The 19,417-nt window shown below is 46.9% G+C and overlaps 1 protein-coding gene across 1 annotated transcript in view; it reads right to left on the bottom strand.

Annotated features, from left to right (window-relative positions):
• Positions 1–6,399: 6,399 nt before the first annotated feature.
• The window catches only part of xpr1b (xenotropic and polytropic retrovirus receptor 1b), a 33,019-nt gene continuing 20,001 nt past the window's right edge, over positions 6,400–19,417 (bottom strand). Inside the window, exons 3-15 of the mRNA XM_072688316.1 lie at positions 17,956–18,057; positions 16,358–16,578; positions 16,044–16,193; positions 15,868–15,951; positions 14,949–15,030; positions 14,041–14,249; positions 13,047–13,226; positions 12,031–12,199; positions 10,631–10,819; positions 10,312–10,478; positions 10,031–10,170; positions 9,579–9,800; positions 6,400–8,383 (exon numbers count right to left, since the gene is read on the bottom strand). Coding sequence (XP_072544417.1) covers positions 8,329–8,383; positions 9,579–9,800; positions 10,031–10,170; positions 10,312–10,478; positions 10,631–10,819; positions 12,031–12,199; positions 13,047–13,226; positions 14,041–14,249; positions 14,949–15,030; positions 15,868–15,951; positions 16,044–16,193; positions 16,358–16,578; positions 17,956–18,057 — 1,970 coding nt within the window. The 3' untranslated portion in view covers positions 6,400–8,328. The remainder of the gene's footprint in view (positions 8,384–9,578; positions 9,801–10,030; positions 10,171–10,311; positions 10,479–10,630; positions 10,820–12,030; positions 12,200–13,046; positions 13,227–14,040; positions 14,250–14,948; positions 15,031–15,867; positions 15,952–16,043; positions 16,194–16,357; positions 16,579–17,955; positions 18,058–19,417) is intronic.

The following is a 19,417-nucleotide window of genomic DNA, read 5'->3' as shown; positions in this document are numbered from 1 at the left end:
CCTGATAGTTTTAGGTACCTCCCCTCTCTCCTTCTCCCCCCTTCTCTCTCTCTCTCTCTCCCCCTCCTCCCCCCCTTCTCTTTCTCTCTTCTTCTCCCCCCTTCTCTCTCTCCCCAGTCTCTCTCTCCCCCTTCTCCCAACTCCCTCCACCTCCCTTCCCCCCCTGGACTCAGTGGTTAGAGCACCAGGCTACTGAGGGCAGGGTTGTGGGTTTGAGATCTGGCCTCAGCAGCTTGGGTGATGGTATGCCTTTTGATGATTATGGATAGCACCCAAAAATCCGTGATAGAGGGTGGTTTGGCATGCTGCAAATTTGCACAGCTGTGGTGGCTGAGTGGTTAGAGCACCAGGCTGTAGATGAGAGGGTTGTGGGTTCAAAACCTAGCATGAGCAAAGGTAAATGGTGATAAGTCTATTATTTTGAATGGTAATTGAACTCTCTGATATAGGGTGGTTTGTAGTGAGCAAAGCGTGCAGAGTCATGGTGGCTGAGTGATTCGAGTGCCAGGCACTAGGTGAGAGGGTTGTGGGTTCAAAACCTAGCATGAACAAAGTTAGGTGGTAGTAAACCTATTGATTATTTTGGACAGTAATTAAAACTCTCTGATATAGGGTGGTCAGGGAATGAATCTCACCTGTGCAGAAATGGTGGCTCAGTGGTTAGAGCGCCAGGCTACTGAGGGCAGGGTTGTGGGTTTGAGACCTGGTCTTGGCACCATGAGTGATGATATGTCTTTTGATGATTATAGCTAGCACCCTAAACTCTCTGATAGAGGGTGGTTTGGCATGCTCTAGTTCTGCTCAGCTGTGGTGTCTGGGCGGTTAGGGTGCCAGGGCTCTAGACGAGAGGATTGTGGTTCAAGACCTAGTCTGAGCATGAATAGAGATAAGTGGTAGTAACTCTATCGATTATTTTGGATGGTAATTGAAACTCTCTGATATAGGGTGGTTGTAATGACCAAGACTTGTGCAGAAATGTGGCTCAGTGGTTAGAGTGCCAGGCTACTGAGGGCAGGGTTGTGGGTTTGAGACCTGATCTTCGCACCTTAGGTGCTGGTATGCCTTTTGATGATTATTGCTAGCACCCTAAACTCTCTGATAGAGGGTGGTTTGGCATGCTCTAGCTCTGCTCAGCTGTGGTGGCTGAGCGGTTAGAGTGCCAGGCTCTAGACGAGAAGGTTGCAGGTTCAAGACCTAGCATGAACAAAGTTAGGTGGTAGTAAGTCTATTGATTATTTTGGATTGTAATTAAAACTCTCTGATATAGGGTGGTCAGGGAATGAATCTGACTTGTGCAGGCATGGTGGCTCAGTGGTTAGAGCGCCAGGCTACTGAGGGCAGGGTTGTGGGTTTGAGACCTGATCTTCGCACCTTAGGTGCTGGTATGGCTTTTGATGATTATTGCTAGCACCCTAAACTCTCTGATAGAGGGTGGTTTGGCATGCCCCAGCTCTACTCAGCTGTGGTGGCTGAGCGGTTAGAGTGCCAGGCTCTAGACGAGAAGGTTGCAGGTTCAAGACCTAGCATGAACAAAGTTAGGTGGTAGTAACTGTATTGATTATTTTGGATGGTAATTGAAAGTCTCTGATATAGGGTGGTTTGTAATGACCAAGACTTGTGCAGGCATGGTGGCTCAGTGGTTAGAGCGCCAGGCTACTGAGGGCAGGGTTGTGGGTTTGAGACCTGGCCTTGGCACCATGGGTGATGATATGTCTTTTGATGATTATGGCTAGCACCCTAAACTCCCTGATAGAGGGTGGTTTGGCATGTCCTAACTCTGCTCAGCCGTGGTGGCTGAGCGGTTAGAGTGACAGGCTCTAGATGAGAGGGTCGTGGGTTCAAGACCAAGCATGAACAAAGTTAGGTGGTAGAAGGTTTATTGATTATTTTGGATTGTAATTAAAACTCTCTGATATAGGGTGGTTTCGAATGATTTGTATTTGAGCAGTCATGGTGGCTCAGTGGTTAGAGCGCCAGACTGCTGAGGACAGGGTCGTGGGTTCAAAACCCAGGCTCGGCAAGTGCTACTTGCCGAGCTACTACTACTGTTGTGCTTTCTTCAGAAACCCGCATGTGTCACTCTCACTCTCTTCCCCTCCCCCCTCTCCTCTCCCCCTCTCCTCTCCCCCTCCCCTCCCCCCTCTCCTCTCCCCCTCCCCTCCCCCCCTCTCCCCCTCCCCCCTTCTCTCTCTCCCTCTCCCCTTCCCCCCTTCTCTCTCTCTCTCTCTCTCCCCCCCTTCCCCCCTTCTCTCTCTCCCCTTCTCTCTCTCTCTCTCTCTCCCCCTTCCCCCCTTCTCTCTCTCTCTCTCTCTCTCTCCCCCTTCCCCCCTTCTCTCTCTCTCTCTCTCCCTTCCCCTTTTCTTTCCCCTTCCCTCTCTTTCCTTCTTTTTTTGATCATCCCTCCCCTATCATTCTTTCTTTCTTTCTTTCTATGATGGTCGACTGTTTAAAATATAAGTGTCTTAGTAGTAACTTTGAATAGTTACTGTCTCTGATATAGGGTAGTTCGGAATGCGCCAGGTGGGGGCCAGCCCGGTGGCTCAGTGGTTAGAGCATCAGGCTACAGCGGACAGGGTTGTGGGTTCAAAACCCAGGCTCGGCAAGATTGCCGACCAACTGTTTAAAATATTAGTAGTAGTAACAAGATTGCCGAGCTACTATTGTTGCGCTCTTCTCTCTCTCTCGCTCTCTCTCTCTCTATCTCTCCCCCACCCCCCCTCTCTCTATCTCTCCCTTTCTATCTCTCCCCCACCCCCCCTCTCTCTATCTCTCCCTCCACCTCTTCCATTCTCTCTCTCTCCCCCATCAACCTCTCCCTCATTCCCTCTCTCCCCCCATCAACCTCTCCCTCATTCTCTCTCTCCCCTCTCCCTCTCTAGCCCCATCAACCTCTCCCTCATTCTCTCTCTCCCCATCAACCTCTCCCTCATTCTCTCTCTCCCCCCCATCAACCTCTCCCTCATTCTCTCTCTCCCCCTCTCCCTCTCTAGCCCCATCAACCTCTCCCTCATTCTCTCTCTCCCCATCAACCTCTCCCTCATTCTCTCTCCCTCTCTAGCCCCATCAACCTCTCCCTCATTCTCTCTCTCCCCCATCAACCTCTCCCTCATTCTCTCTCTCCCCATCAACCTCTCCCTCATTCTCTCTCTCCCCATCAACCTCTCCCTCATTCTCTCTCTCCCCCGTCAACCTCTCCCTCATTCTCTCTCTCCCCCGTCAACCTCTCCCTCATTCTCTCTCTCCCCCGTCAACCTCTCCCTCATTCTCTCTCTCCCCCCATCAACCTCTCCCTCATTCTCTCTCTCCCCCATCAACCTCTCCCTAATTCTCTCCCCCTCTAACCCATCAACCTCTCCCTCATTCTCTAACCCATCAACCTCTCCCTAATTCTCTCGCTCCCCCTCTATCTCTCTCTCCCCCATCAACCTCTCCCTCATTCTCTCTCTCCCCATCAACCTCTCCCTCATTCTCTCTCCTCCTCTCCCTCATTCTCTCTCTCCCCCCCTCTAGCCCCATCAACCTCTCCCTCATTCTCTCTCCCCCATCAACCTCTCCCTCATTCTCTCTCCCTCTCTAGCCCCATCAACCTCTCCCTCATTCTCTCTCTCCCCCTCTCCCTCATTCTCTCTCTCCCCCATCAACCTCTCCCTCATTCTCTCTCTCCCCATCAACCTCTCCCTCATTCTCTCTCTCCCCCGTCAACCTCTCCCTCATTCTCTCTCTCCCCCGTCAACCTCTCCCTCATTCTCTCTCTCCCCATCAACCTCTCCCTCATTCTCTCTCTCCCCCCATCAACCTCTCCCTCATTCTCTCTCTCCCCCATCAACCTCTCCCTAATTCTCTCCCCCTCTAACCCATCAACCTCTCCCTCATTCTCTAACCCATCAACCTCTCCCTAATTCTCTCGCTCCCCCTCTATCTCTCTCTCCCCCATCAACCTCTCCCTCATTCTCTCTCTCCCCATCAACCTCTCCCTCATTCTCTCTCCTCCTCTCCCTCATTCTCTCTCTCCCCCCCTCTAGCCCCATCAACCTCTCCCTCATTCTCTCTCTCCCCCATCAACCTCTCCCTCATTCTCTCTCCCTCTCTAGCCCCATCAACCTCTCCCTCATTCTCTCTCTCCCCCTCTCCCTCATTCTCTCTCTCCCCCATCAACCTCTCCCTCATTCTCTCTCCCTCTCTAGCCCCATCAACCTCTCCCTCATTCTCTCTCTCCCCCCCATCAACCTCTCCCTCATTCTCTCTCTCCCCCATCAACCTCTCCCTAATTCTCTCCCCCTCTAACCCATCAACCTCTCCCTCATTCTCTAACCCATCAACCTCTCCCTCATTCTCTCTCTCCCCCATCAACCTCTCCCTCATTCTCTCTCTCCCCCATCAACCTCTCCCTCATTCTCTCTCTCCCCCATCAACCTCTCCCTCATTCTCTCTCCTCCTCTCCCTCATTCTCTCTCCCCCCCTCTAGCCCCATCAACCTCTCCCTCTCTAGCCCCATCAACCTCTCCCTCATTCTCTCTCTCCCCCATCAACCTCTCCCTCATTCTCTCTCTCCCCCATCAACCTCTCCCTCATTCTCTCTCCCCCCCATCAACCTCTCCCTCATTCTCTCTCTCCCCCCCATCAACCTCTCCCTCATTCTCTCTCTCCCCATCAACCTCTCCCTAATTCTCTCCCCCTCTAACCCATCAACCTCTCCCTCATTCTCTCTCTCCCCATCAACCTCTCCCTAATTCTCTCCCCCTCTAACCCATCAACCTCTCCCTCATTCTCTCTCTCCCCCATCAACCTCTCCCTAATTCTCTCGCTCCCCCTCTATCTCTCTCTACCCCCCCATCAACCTCTCCCTCATTCTCTCTCTCCCCCATCAACCTCTCCCTCATTCTCTCTCTCCCCCCCCATCAACCTCTCCCTCATTCTCTCTCTCCCCCATCAACCTCTCCCTAATTCTCTCCCCCTCTAACCCATCAACCTCTCCCTAATTCTCTCGCTCCCCCTCTATCTCTCTCTACCCCCCCCCCATCAACCTCTCCGTCATTCTCTCTCCACCCCCCCTCCCTCGATCTATCTCTGTCTTTCTTCCTCCCTCTTTGTATAAACCAAGTACTTACTTCTCCATAAATCAGAAAGTGGAATTTCGGTTCCTAAAGAAGGTAAAACAAGCTAATTGCCTTTAAGGAAGTGTTTTTGGTTCCCACATGCTTAAAGTCATTCATTTCATAACACTGCATTATGAACCAGCCCGAGCTCCAATCACAGTAATTACTAACATGGTTACATAGTGCTTCTGACTGAACTTGCCTTTCAAACACCAAGAATAGTTACTACCCCAAGGACTACGTCAGCATGCTCCTTAGATTGCTCCCTTATTTAGTTGTTACCAACACACTTGAAACCACTAACTGGACGTTAGCGTCCACTTCACCTGTAGTGTTTTTACAAACTTTCAGGGGATACAGTCATTAAAATGAAATGAATGATATATGAAGCATCGAAACTCTTCATTTAGTTATTTTGAGAATCCCACTGCAGTGAATGCGATGGTAACAGTACGCCATGCAGGCACCACGGAGATCTTCTTAGCATCTTCGCTTGCAGTTCTTCAGTCTTCTTCTGCTGTCCAGTTTTGGTAAACCTGTGCTGAACAACTGCAGCCTCAGCTTTCTGGTCTTGGCGGACGGAGGTGAAACCCAACCTGGTCTTCTGCTGTCGTATCTCCTCCTCCTCTAGGTTGGACTTTCTGCTCACTATTCTTCTAGCACTGTGGCCTTCATGTCAGCTCCGACCAGTCTTCCTTATCAACCTCACTGGATGGGGTTTCTTTATCACACCATTCTGAGGAAACGTCCTGGAGCGTCCTGGAGATTCCTGCACGGTGTAGTTGCTGTTCCTGCCGAGGCACAGCTGACTTAACTCACCTGTTTATTTTTCAGGGCTCAGTAGGTCTCTCAGAGCAGGGCAATCAGTTCACTGTGCTGGACTCAGGCCCCCCATTGCCCACTCCTGCTCTAGAGACTGCTGTGCTGGAATCCCAGGAGAGCAGCAGTTCCTGAAACACTCAAACCAGCAAGAACAGTCACATTGCAGATCACATTTCCATCGATTCTGATGGTTGGTGTGAGCATTACATGTCGTTGCTGCCCTTTATCTGCATGATTTTATTTTCTGCTCTGCTGCCACATGATTATTGGCTGATCAGATAATTGCATGAATGAGTAGGTGTACAGATCTCCCTTCCTCTGTTTCGCCCTGTAAACGCTCCAGGAAACAGACATGAACGCAGACAGCACAGCACCAGCGAACAGAGCCGAAGGGTCGTGGGAAGCGTAACCACAGCAGAGAGAGCGGAGGCAAGCATCTGAGGCATCAACAGGAGAAAGACAAATACATCCACAAAGCAGCTTTTTTTTGGTCCAAGCATTTACTTGGGACAGTAGTACATGACATGATATCTTAAGAGGAGCCTTCTGATTATTGCAGATGCACTGAAGTGAATCTATGTTCCCAAAGGGGCGAAAGCAGCCCAGCTCCTATGCACCACAATGGTAAGAACAACTAACTACGACCAGGAGCAGGAGCTTCTCTCGTTCATGTCCAAGCCTCTCTCGCTGGCCCGTGCCCTCCAAACAAAAAAAAAAAACTAACAAAAAAATTAAAGTAACAGTCCATTGGAAAAGATGAAATTCGGCAGAACTTCAACAGGACCCAGAGTACAACCCTGAGGCACGCCACGCCCGAGTCCTCAGTTCTACGGTTGCCGGAGGCCCACAGTGGTCCGCGTTCGGGCTTCCGAGTTGAAGGAGGATAAAGCCTTTGAATCGGTATAATCTCTGCCTGCCCACAATTTCTTACATCTCTTAAACAAGACACCACCACAGGATTTCAATTATTAAAAAATAAAAAATAATAAGCACTCTTCCCTTGTCTTTTAAAACCCTTAGGTGGCCTTTGAGGACTAGGTTTGTCTCTGGAAGACATTAAAAAAAAAAGAAGAGCAAAAGTGGAAAAAACTCGACTGGGACTTGGAATGCTACTGCGGTGGAATGTGAAGATCCTTACAAACACAAATACGCCAAGTTCAATTACATTCTAGTCCACACTAACCCAAAAAACGATAAAAAGAGGAGGTTCTAGATAGCACTGCGAAGAAAGAAGGGAAAAAAATGGGGAGGTTTCAAGACTCATACTCATCGTATATCTCAAATTAATGCGGACCCCCCCCCGAATCCACCCCTCCAGCCCAGACGATAGCACGGATCGGCAACAGGTTGTAGGGAGCAGCACTCATTCGGAATGCATTGGCTTTTTATGCTTTAAAAAAATGCTAAATACAACCCCCCCCCCCACCCCCACCCCCCAAAAACGAAAACAAGTAGGCGATCGTCATTGGTCACGAATTACTTTCACAAGCTCGCCAGGTTATCGGTTTCTCAACCAGCCCTGCATAAGTGGTGTGTTCGAGCGCCTGACTAGAGCGCTTTTCATTTGACGAATCCCACGCAAGCCACCTGAGGGTTTTGACGTTTTGATGCGTTCAAACGAACGGAGGTCCTTCACCTTTTAAACATTACACAAGACTGCTTCCTCTTAAATGATCAAGGCAACTTTCCTTCACATAAATAACAATGAAATGTACATTCTTAAAAAGTAATCGTAGTAATAACGACAATAATAATAATAACAATAGAAAAAAAACAAAACAAAAACACTGTATCCACTGATGATGGCTGATGCATCTACCGGACTGCTACATGGACCAACACTACAGTCGTCTTCGTAAAAAGTTACACCGAGACATGTTCGAACAGATCGCTGTGAGGGTACTATTAATAATGTCCGTTTCCGGAGGTCAGGACTCCAGAGTCAGTCTTGGATTGAATTTTTTTTTTTTTTTTTTTTTTTTTTTTGATTATCACACTTGGATCCCTGTAGCATGTGAACGTACGTACATACATGGATACAAAGTCTTTTGATTATTCATTTTTTTCCATGTAAGAGAGCTTTGAAAAGAATCAAGGCAGTAACAATGAATCAAAAATCAATAAGAATAATAATACAGTAACTAACAAATGACAAAATGTTCCTGTTTTAAGCCTGTGCTAAACTGAGTGAGCGAATGTGTGTGTACATGTGTGTGTGTGTCGGGGCTGAAACGTCTCTGAGACTGTGTGTGCATGTGTGGGTGTAGACAGGCAGCTTTGTGATGGACTGATTGTATAGCCGGTGAAGGCTTCTTTTTTTTCTTCTTCTTTCTTTTCTTATCTTTTCTTTTTAAGGCCCCTGAAGGGACCGCGGTCCATTCGAGTGAGCCCTGAAGAGGGCTGCCAGAGGTCAGGTGTCATCGTCCGTGTCCTCTATGAGAACCTTGGTGTCTCGCATTTTAGATCTAGGCAGGAAAGAAAGAAGAACAGGGTTGAGGTGTTGAGTGGATCAGACCAGTGATGCTACTGTAGTGTGGACACGGGGACATGGAGTCCACGGATATCACAGCACTTGTTCCCAAGATGCCTTAGGGATCATCTAGACGCTGTTTTGCTACTTCGGATGTTGACCGTTGCCATGTCCATGAGGTCACAGGTCAAATTTTCTTCTGATGACTCAATGCAAATCATAGGATGGGATGGAATGGGATTGGGGGAGGGGGGTGCTGTTTATCCCTTGTCTGAATTTGTTTGACAGCTTATTGAATTTGTTATCTGCTGTCAATCACAGGAAGATGAGTTCTCCTGTTGAGTCTTGGTTCCTGCTGATCTGAAGGAGTTTGCCATTGGCTCAGATGGCCCAGATCTCTGTAAAGCTTCTGTTTGTCAGAATTGAGCTGAATTGCTCTGCATTCCTTGATTTTCCAGATCAGTGCTCCCCTTAACTGCCGTTTTGCGAGTACGAACCACGGCCTGGAAAATCTGTTACAGGGAGGCGAACTCTGAGGGCTATTGGGCTGGACTTTGGTGTGGCTTCGAGGTAGGAGCGTGGGAAGCCGAGCTGAGGTAAGCTTGGAGAAGAGGGGAGGAAAGTTGGGTGGAGGTGGGTGCGAAGTTGCTCGTCATGCTGGTGAAGCGAGAAGTGGAGGGTATATACAGTGTAGTTAAAGGCCTGAGGAGGTGGAGGAGTTTAGGGGGCGTGGTCGTTCTCCCAACATTTAGTTATGTCACAACTCTGCTTATTAATGACAATTTCAGACAGTGGAAAGAGCTTATTTGACATCTTTGACATCCGATTTGTGGCCAACTACTGAGAGGAGCCCACTGTTGTTCAGTGTTAGCAGGAGGCTTCATATTAGTGGACGTGTTTAGGCCTGTTACGCTATGAACTTATCGTACAACACATGACTACGCCCTCAATCCTTTCTGCTGACCTCAATATCGCCCATTTGTTTACATAAGAATGAACGGCTTAGATTTTTACAAATGCACTGAACACTGAAATGTAACTGGAGAAGACAAAACAAACCATTTATGATTGTATATAAATAAATCATGAATTATTAGTGTTTATGAGCTAAACTGCAGCTACAGCACCTTCAAATTGGAGATACTTGAGTGTGAGTGTTGAGTGGCAGTGCTGTGCAGTGGTGAGCTTACTGGGATGCGAGGCGTGGTCGTCTGAGAGACATGCTGTAGCTTCTCTTCCAGCTCTTCTTGCCCTGCCGGTTCCTAACCCCGTCCTCTTGGTCCATCATCTGCTCCAGTAACGTCTGATCGTCTGCGTTCAGCGGTGCCACCGAGATGTCCCGCACCGCTCTGAACTCACCGCAGTTGTTCAGGTGCTCGTTCTCCAGACGGAAGAAGTTCCACACAAAGCGTCTGCCGAGGAGGCAGGAAAAGCAAGGTTACTCTGACATCATCTTAACCACCCTGGATAAAAACTAGATATAGACTCCAGAGATAGAATTCGGATACTGAAGACGGTTGTTCAGCATACACAATTGCATCCCATCCAGATTCCAGTCACAAAAATAAAATAAATTGAACACTATGTATAATTCTAATGAAGACTAGATTAGAGGGCAAAACATCATAGTAGTGAGTTTCACCTGAAGACCTCCAGCGGTGCAAGAACAGTGGCCAAAATATCCGAAATATGGCAGCATGAAGTCACAGCCCCGATAGAGAGGGGAATAGTCCAGGCAAAGCGCAGGATTACATCTTCTAATATGGCACAATAATAATAAGCCTGCAAAAATGAAAGAAACAGTTAAAACACAATTAATAACGCAAATAATCAATAGATCAGTCCATCAAAATCCTCCTTCATCCCGTATCGTGACAAAATCGAATTGTCTATTACATCCATACTAACAGTATGGACTCTTACTTTCTGTGGGTAGACTATCTCCTCTCTTAGAAGAGTGTTCTCCCCTGCGTTGCGGTCAAACAGGCCCCAGTCCATCTTAAGGTCCCACACAAGTGTGTAACATGAGTTGATCACAGAGAAGGCAATCAGTAAGTAGAAGAAAATGTCCTTGTCGTCATGTTGATTAGCTAAAAAAAGACAAGAAAATCTAATTAAGAACATCTGATTGCTCAAACTTGAAATGGATATTTTTGGCGTTCCTCAAGGCTCAATCCTCAGCCCCTAACATTGGATAAACATCTTTTTTTTTTCTTTTTACATCAAATCCATCGACGCTTACCTTTGTGGGTTTTGTAGAGGGCTGCGAAAGTCACCACGAAGAAGGTTGTGGAGTATTTGCCAGCGTTAACTAAATGAGGGAAGGCACGCTTCGTGTCTCTGTAACGCCTCAGGCACTGCACAAACCGGAACCAGGCTGGCAGACACTGGATCACAGCCCGAACTCCATACGAGTATGTATTACACATACCTAACAAAATAATAAATAAATAAATAAACAAATAAATAATATAATATAATAAATAAATAAACAGACAAACAAATCAACACTGCATTTACTGACAAACGGACAATAGAAAAAGCTGTTCGAAGAAGAAGAATCTATTCTCTGACTTAGAGTAAGAAGTCTCCTGTAGCAGGGTGTGGTGGGGTCACTCTTAAGACTAATTCGGGTGGAATCAAGTCTAAGACTGTCCCAAAATCTCATTAATACTTAATATCTATTACAGTTAGAAGCCATTCTAAAACCACAGCCAAAAATTGTTTGTGCTCTTCTGGCTCCATAAATGGTAGTGCGTGAGTAGTGCTTGGTTCCTAATGATTGCCATCTGCAGTGTAAAAGTATTAGATGTAGAGCGGGGCAAATATGACGATATTTCATTGTATCATATCTTTTCTAAGCATATGGAGGAGACAGTTAGTGCTTAATAAACACTGATCAGCTGCAGGTTTCATTACTAACAGTGTGATTAGACTGGTTTAATTAGATGAAGAGCAGCAGATGTTGAATAATCCCTGTGTTTAGTATGGGAGAGGATCTGAATAGTAGTTGTATAAGAATCTGACTGCGATTACATACAAGGTATTGTGATAAATATTGTGTGTCGTGATATAGTATTTTCACCATATCGCCCAGCCCTAATTAGATGGATGTCTTGGTTGCTTGAACATAAATGAACCCTTTCTAAGTCCACCATTAAAAAGCTATTACAAATATGTTATGTCAGTACTGCTTACTTTGTGATTGGCCCCTAAAACCTAAATTCTAGATACAGGGACTAGACAGTTACTGCATTCCTTCTGGAATTCAAGGCTAATTTACATCTCTCTGCATTAATACCAAGTAAGAAATATTACAATCCTAAAAAGTATACAAATAACAGAATATACAATATATCTCTAAAATCTGTATACGCAATTCTAAAGTTCTATTTAAAAGCAGGTATACTGTTTTCTACATTAAACCATGGAAACAGTACGTGTAGTGTATTTGCTATGACCTCGCAATTGCAATATCAATGTGTTTTGCTTAACTCAACACGACACACATTATTGTGTCGTTACCACCTGGTTTTCAGAGCGTCAGGCCCGTCTGCAGTAGGCCTCAATCATCGTTCGGATCATGTGTCAGACTTACAGCTCAAGGATTATTCAGAGCTTTTGAGAACTTGAGAACCGTACCGTTTTCAGAGTAAAGGTCTTTGTAGGACATCGTCCAGACCAGCTCCACACTGTAGAAACAGACCAGGTACTCCAGGTCCATCAGAAGAACGGCCAGGGAGTTGAGCTGATCGGCCAACCAGAAATCGGCGAACTCCACTCTGTGAAACGGAGCCGTGACCACTCGGAACTGAGCGGCAGAAGAGGCGGCGAGGGAGAGAGGCAGAAGAGAGGCAGCTCGTTAAATCAGCATCGCCTCTAAATGAGAGCTACGTTACGCTAAATATGTTGCAAGTCCTATTTGTTAAGTAACCGTGGTGATGCTCAGTGCGGTTAACCACAGAGTGACCAGAAGAGGGCGCTCTGGGGTCTAAAAGACAGGAAATTGACACACTTCACAGAGCAGATAACACACATGCTTTGATGTAAGCGTAAAGAAGGAAATGTCGTTAATTATAAATATAGGCCATAGATTAAATACAGAGCCAATAATTATTACTTATTTTTATTCATTGGCAAGTAAAATATAGTCACCAATATATTGTACATCTCAAATAATGATGTATCTCTCATAACTGCAATAATTACATTTGATAGATCCTACAATAGAAACCTGTGGGACTTAATGATAATTCTTGCAGAAAATGCTATGATTTAAAAGGTTAATCTGCTCTGGAATCCATCTCAAGAAAGCCGACTTTATGTATTTCACATAGTTGCGCCGTTTGCTATGATGTTCAATCCAAGCAAATCAAAATCTGCATTTTAAACATATCTGTTAATCAGCTGAGGGGGTTCGTGTGCAGACCCCTACTGGCTTCCAACCATCTGACCCATTCAGGTGGCATTTTTTTGTGGGACAGTGTTCTTTACAACACCACATGCAGATGAAAAGAACGAACGCAAGCAAGCACTACAACAGGCCAGTTTTCTTCTAATTGCTTTTAACCTTAATGGAAACCTGGTGTTGCGTTTTAAGAATGCATAAATCAGGTCTGTGATGACCGATAACTATGCAGCGTTCTACAGGGTCTTACCAGTAACTTGAGCAGCCAGAAGCGGGATTTGTAGTAGCATGTCTTGAACGGATTGATGAGGAAAAGCAAGAAGAAGCCATAAAGCGCCAGAGGGCTGGCCTGAATGGGGATCATTAGAGACTCGGAGAATAGGCAGGACAGGATGCTGACGCACCACAGCACTCCGAGAAAACCAGCAATCTGCAAAAGGGATGGAGAGGAAAACGGATAAACAAAAACAAATCAATGGTTTTTGCTGCTCTAAATCCAATAAAACAAAACTAAATTATGGTCTCTGTAATGAAACATAGAGCAGTCAGTCTGTTTTCTTTAAGCACTTACAGTATAGCGTCTGATATACTGCACTATATGGACATGATCGGTGATGACCGATAAAGCCAAGGACATTGTGGTGATGAGGATGTGAGACCCAGGAAGGTCTTGATGATTGAATTGGTGTCTGACTGATACGGATACGTTACTTATTCTTATAACTGGATTGGACTGAATACCTTTTTCTTTAAAAAGTCTGATAAATACATTTCTAATAGCTGCTAAATATGCTTACAAGCATACATTTATGTAATATCTTCAATAGCATTTATACTATTTATGGGCTTCCAAAACAAAGAAATATATTTTATTAAGTGTTACGGGTGAGTTTTATGCATAACATTTATTATAACATTGGTTTTGTAACTCCTAGCCGCTTCCCGCATCAGATTCAAACCCCTGACGCTGGCTTGCAAAGCCAAGAATGGTCCAGCCAGCCCCTCCGTACTTGATCTTAATGGTCAAAAGCTGATCTGCACCCAAGAGCCCTTCCAGCTTCGAGTATGGCTCGGCTTGAGCCGCCTTACTGAGTTCTGTATTTAGTAGAAGTCTAGAGGGGTCTTTCGGATCTTAGTCTGAGTGATCAGTGAAGCTCTTCTGTAAGTCGCTCTGGAGAAGAGCGTCTGCTGAATGCTGTGAATGTACATTTATTGGGTTTATTGAGTGCTACATCTTTGCTCACCTCAAAGAGATGCTGGTGGGACAGGTTGTTGCGGGGGTTGAGCTCGAAGATCAACACGTGGTTGACGCCCGCCTGCCTCCAGCCGTACGTGTTGATGCCCAGCAGGAAGAGGAACTCGATGAGCAGGAAGCCTCCACGGTAGATCCTCACCAGCGGCCATAAGCTTGACTGAGTGCTTTGTTTCTCGGACATTACCAGGCTCGCCACGCCTACAGAGAAGACGGAACACAGCTCCTTAACTGCAGCCCGCAGGAACGGTCATTTCCAATTCCCACCCAGTAGCTGGGTAGACTCCCCAGTCACACTGTGCTACCAGAGTTGGGAAGGTGAGGGCTAGTATGTGCCTCCTCTGGGCTGCAAAAAGCAACGTCGCTGGACAGCTCAGCATGCTTGGACATTGGGTGATGGTTGGAGGTGGGCGGGGGCATCCTACCCAGCTACCCAGCCACACTCTTAAAAATAGTGTGTGATGTGACGCTACAAAAGAAGCAATCATGTTCGGAATAGGAATGGGAGTGTGAAGAACTGTTTAAAAGGTCTTGATGTGCAGGTTAAACCCTTTAATCCCTGAAACTCTAGGTTTATTATTCCGTTTTTAATCCTACTGCAGAAACTACTGTGAATTATTTGCTAATACTTTCAGTATAACTTGTGGAGTCCCACAGGGTTCTATTCTAAGGCCCCTGAAATTGATGTAAAACAGGACAGTAATGTGCCTAAAGTGGAAAACAAAGTATGGGCTTAAATACAGAGCTGAAGGGGTTAATATACAGGTTCTTCACACTCACACATATCTCTTACAAACATGGTTCTTTATGAAACCAATAGTGGTTCTTCTACGGAATTGCTCAGAGACCTATTTGTGGGTTGCTCTGCGGGTAAAATCGGTTATTGGGAGGGAAACATACCTGTGATGCTGATGGTGGCTATTAAAACTATGAAGACTCCGCAGTACAGTCCGACTCTAAAAGTGGTCCACGCCGGTGCGGGCTGCAATGAGAGTAACAGAAAAACCGTCAGTCCAGGGGATAAATCAAATTCTGAGCTGAGGAATCTGCTTTGCTATTGTGGACAGCCGATCACTTCAGAGCTTTAGCATTTTATTTTAGGTCCTCAACGCTTTCTTAAGCTGTTTTTTTGTGTGTGCTAGGCTACTTTTACCCCTGCTTGAGTCATTACCTCACTAAAGCAACAGAAGTTGTGCTTGAGTATGGGTTCTGGATGCTCTACCCACCACTTCTCATATACAACCGGTCTTCCTCAATTGACTAAATTAGACACTTCCCTGCAATCTTGAGTCATGTTCTAAAACAGGGGTGTCAAACTCTGGTCCTGGTGGGCTGGAGTTCAGCACAGTTTGGTGATTCCCTTGCTCCAACACACCTACTGAACCTGCTTATTAGCTGAGGTGAATCAGGGTTGTTCAGCAGGGCAACCACCAAAAACTGCGCTGGGATAAGGTCGTCCGGGGCCGACGTCCCGCGGACGCTTCTAAAAGAAGCTAGAGAATATAAACTGGGTCAGTTTAACCAGACTGGTGCTGGTTGTAGTTGTAGCTGTTCCTGGTGGCTTTTCCATGCTGATGCCTACAAACTGGGCTGAGGCCACAGTACCCATCCCTGGACAGTAGAGACAGTTACTCCAACAAAAGCAGGACAAGCTCTTTCTTAACACTCTTGATTTCAGTGGAAACAAATAAATGAGCAGGTGTCCCAATACTTTTGTCCATATTGTGTAGGACAGACTGCCTGGCCAGGTTTGTATTAGGCAACTGGGATTGCAGATAATTGGCTTTGATTCTATTAGCTACTGGTGTGGAGGTCTCACCTGTGCTGCCCCCAGAGGAGGCACTCGAAGCCTCTTCATGGCTCTCTGTCTGTCTCCGCCTTCCAACTCTGTGGTGACCAGAGCCTATAACAGTGCAGATGCATCGATGTAAACAGCGTGAATGATAAAAATATATATATCTAAAGACTCCAGTGTGAACAGCAGGGCGTCAGTACCTCAGTCTCCGAGATGAGCTGAGTGATCTTCTTGCAGGTGTAGAAAGGTGCAACCTCCACATGGGCCACCCGCCAGTCCGCCCCCCGCGTCGTCTCAAAGATCTTGTCATGCTTCTTAAGGATCTTGCGGAAACCCGTGAAGTTCAGGTTCTGTGGGAAAGAAGCTGCATCACTGGAGTTGAGGACATGTGAGAGCAACCAGAACCTCAATCTCATGGGAGAAGCAAGTGGACAACACCCCCCCCCCCCAATCCCCCTCACACACACACCACCACCACAAACACAAGTCTCACAAGGGAAGTGGTCCGCTCTACCTGGTAGTTCTGCAGCAGGATGAGGCTGAGGTAGAACTCGCTGAAGGCCAGCTGCAGGTCCTTGATGTTGCGGTGTTTGCAGCGCTCCTGCTGGGACAGGTGGAAGACGGCGCGGCGGCGGCGGAGCCCGGGCGCTCGGCTGCTCTCCCTCTGAGCGTCCAGCGACGACTGCAGCTCGTTCTGCAGCGTGGCGAAGCGTCTCTGAGCCTCGGCCAGTTTCTCTGGATCGCAAGGGAAGAGAACTGCGCGGTTAGCTGTGACGGCGGAGGTGAAACGATTATATCTACTGTTACATCCCTCTGTTCAACGTCTGAGATCCTTAAGCAGCTTTTGGAGCTTTTTCAGCTTGTGGAGGAACCTCTCCAGGTGCTTCGAGGAACCTTTAAGGAATTTTTCTTCTAAAAAAAGAGATCTGAGGAACCTCCAAACGTTCCCAGAGGACACTGTAGGACATGTCGCTTAATCTGCTACAGCTCAGCTTAGCATGGCGCGCTCCTAACTTGCTAAGAGCCTACAGCTCGAGGATCTCCAGGGGTGAAACTCCTCATGCTTGTGAAAGCGGGTTCCACGTCACGCATCAGACCCAGATCTGATCACTGATTCAGACTAAGTGAATCGGTTCCATTAACTGAGCGACTCATTAGCGGGTTCTTATTGGCATTCAAAGGTCACATGACGACTTCTGGAAATGTCTGGAAACCCCAATGTGACAAATGCCTCATGTTTAGGTTCGAGAAATGGGGTGAAAAGCGTTCTAGGTAATACATGACATTTTACTGAAGCATCTGATTGGTTAAAGGGGTTGGAGAAGATCTCCAACACCACACCGCCCTGCGACGCATCCAGGATGCTGAGTATGTGTCACTGTGGGACTTCAGTGAAGGCTGTGACACACACGTTATGGGTTAAATGACAAAGCAGTTGAATTTTAGAGCCACGGCAGAAGTTTAAGGTGGGACGGAAATTTCCAATAGGAAGTCGGCGAACTAGACAGCTGGACAATACGGCGATATTTTAGCGTTATAAATATCGGTATTGTAAAAAATGACCCTTAATATCTCGATACATTATTTTCACCATATCGCCCAGCCCTAAGGTCAAAGACGAAAATCTGTCGATCCGAAAAACTTTACAACCAAAGTAAAGTCATTTTTCCCAGCTAGAATTTACGAAATGCAGGGAAATGCAGAGGCGCCAGCAGAGGGCACTGTGGAGGGAAATGCCCAACACTGCCCCAATAATTACTGACAATTAAAAAGAAAATTGGCCTGATGAGAATAATTCCACGCAAGCGCTGAACACAGACGCAGGATTTCAAGGCCGGATAGAAGAACAGCTGGGCAGATGGGCGAGTAGCTGCTCTCCAGAAGGAAAGAAGGAAAAGTAGAGCGAAGGAAGGAGGAAGATCATTTGATGGACAACGTAAGAGCGCTCTTGGCTCGTGGCCTGTTCTGGTTTTGGCAGCGTGTTGGAGTGAGTGATTTAGCGTCTTTTCTTAGTAAGGCTTCGGGACATTTTGTCATCATGGAAGCGGGGGCGGGGAGGGTAAGGGGGTTGGGGGGAGTGGAAAACATAGCCTGGTGTTTACATTTGCTCACCTGAATAGAAAGTGTTGATTTTGGCCAGTTCCTTCTCGCATGTTTGGAAGAACTTCTCCTCAAACTTGGCGTAGTATCTCTTAACGGTGTCTTCATCTGTGACTAGAGAGAGAAAGAGCAAGAGCGAGAGAGAGAGAGAGAGAGAGAGAGGGGGGGGGGGGGGGGGGGGGTGGACAGGGATAACATGGGATTAAATCTTTTCTCTGCGTTTCAGTCCAACCGACTGAGTTTGTGCACATATTTGAAAGCCTGCCAGTTTGGACCTAGACAGTAAGCAGTGTGTCTTTTCCAAAGCGACAGAACGCTGAAAGTGTACGGCTGGGAGCTGTGCGAGTGTGTGTGTGTGTGTGTGTGTGTGTGTGTGTACAACGCTGTACTGCTTCCATAGTTACAGTGCCAAACAAGGCACTGTGGGAACACCATCACAGAACAAGAGAGGGAGAGAATTCTCCAACGGTCTTGGTCTTGGTTATCTCCCAATCATAAAACTCTGTCTGCTTACGTTCTGGACCAGTGGTCTCCAACCCTTCTCCAGGAGAGCTACCTTGCAGTAGGTTTCCTCTCCGACCCAATCAATGTTGTCTGAAGGCAGTGATCAGTCAGACCAGGTGGAGTGGAGTTGAAGCCAAATTCTTGGAGGAAGGTAGCTCTCCAGGAACAGGGTTGGAGACCACGGTTCTGAGCCAGAGTCGGCTCAATTCAGGCTCTTTAAGGCGGCTGCTAGACCCTATTTTTTTAGCCAATTAAGGACGTCTGAAAGCAGTGATTAGTTGGACCAGGTGGAGTGGAGTGGAGCTCTCCAGGAGCAGGGTTGGCTTAGCCAATCGAGAACATCTGAAGGCAGTAATTAGTTGGATCGGATGGACTGGGGATTCCAAGTCTGAGGGCAGGTAGCTAGGGTTGGAGACCACTGTTCTGAACAATAGCTGACTAAGTTCAGGGTTTAAGGTGGCGGCTAGACCCTTTATTTTTAGCCGAGTAACGATGTCTGAAGGCAGTAATTAGTTGGATTTTTAGTCTGAGGGAAGGTAGCAGTTCACCAGCAGTGGTGGAGACCACTGTTCTGGACAATAGTCGACTAAGTTCAGGATTTAAGGTGGGTGCTAGCACTGGTTTTACCCAATCTTAAGGACTTATTAAGGCAGTGGTTAGTTGGATTAGGTGGACTGGAGTTGGATCCAAAGTCTGAGAGAAAGTAGCTTTCCAGGTAGCAGGGTTGGAGACACCTGTTCTGGACAATAGTTGACCAAGTTCAGGCTTTAAGGTGGCTGCTAGACCCATTTTGTTTAGCCAATCAAGAACTTCTGAAGACTGATTGGTTGGACCGGGTGGACCTGGTGGACCAAGTATGAGGGAAAGTAGTTCCACAGGAGCAGGGTTGGAGACCACTGTTTCGGGCAAGAGTTAAGTCAATTCAGGCTTTAAGGTGGGTGCTATAGCACTGGTTTCAGCCAATCATGGA

The sequence above is a fragment of the Salminus brasiliensis genome, chromosome 9 (assembly GCF_030463535.1).
Source record: "Salminus brasiliensis chromosome 9, fSalBra1.hap2, whole genome shotgun sequence".
NCBI lineage: Eukaryota > Metazoa > Chordata > Actinopteri > Characiformes > Bryconidae > Salminus > Salminus brasiliensis.
Note: the sequence above shows the minus strand (reverse complement) of the source record. Positions and strands in the feature narration are given on the sequence as shown.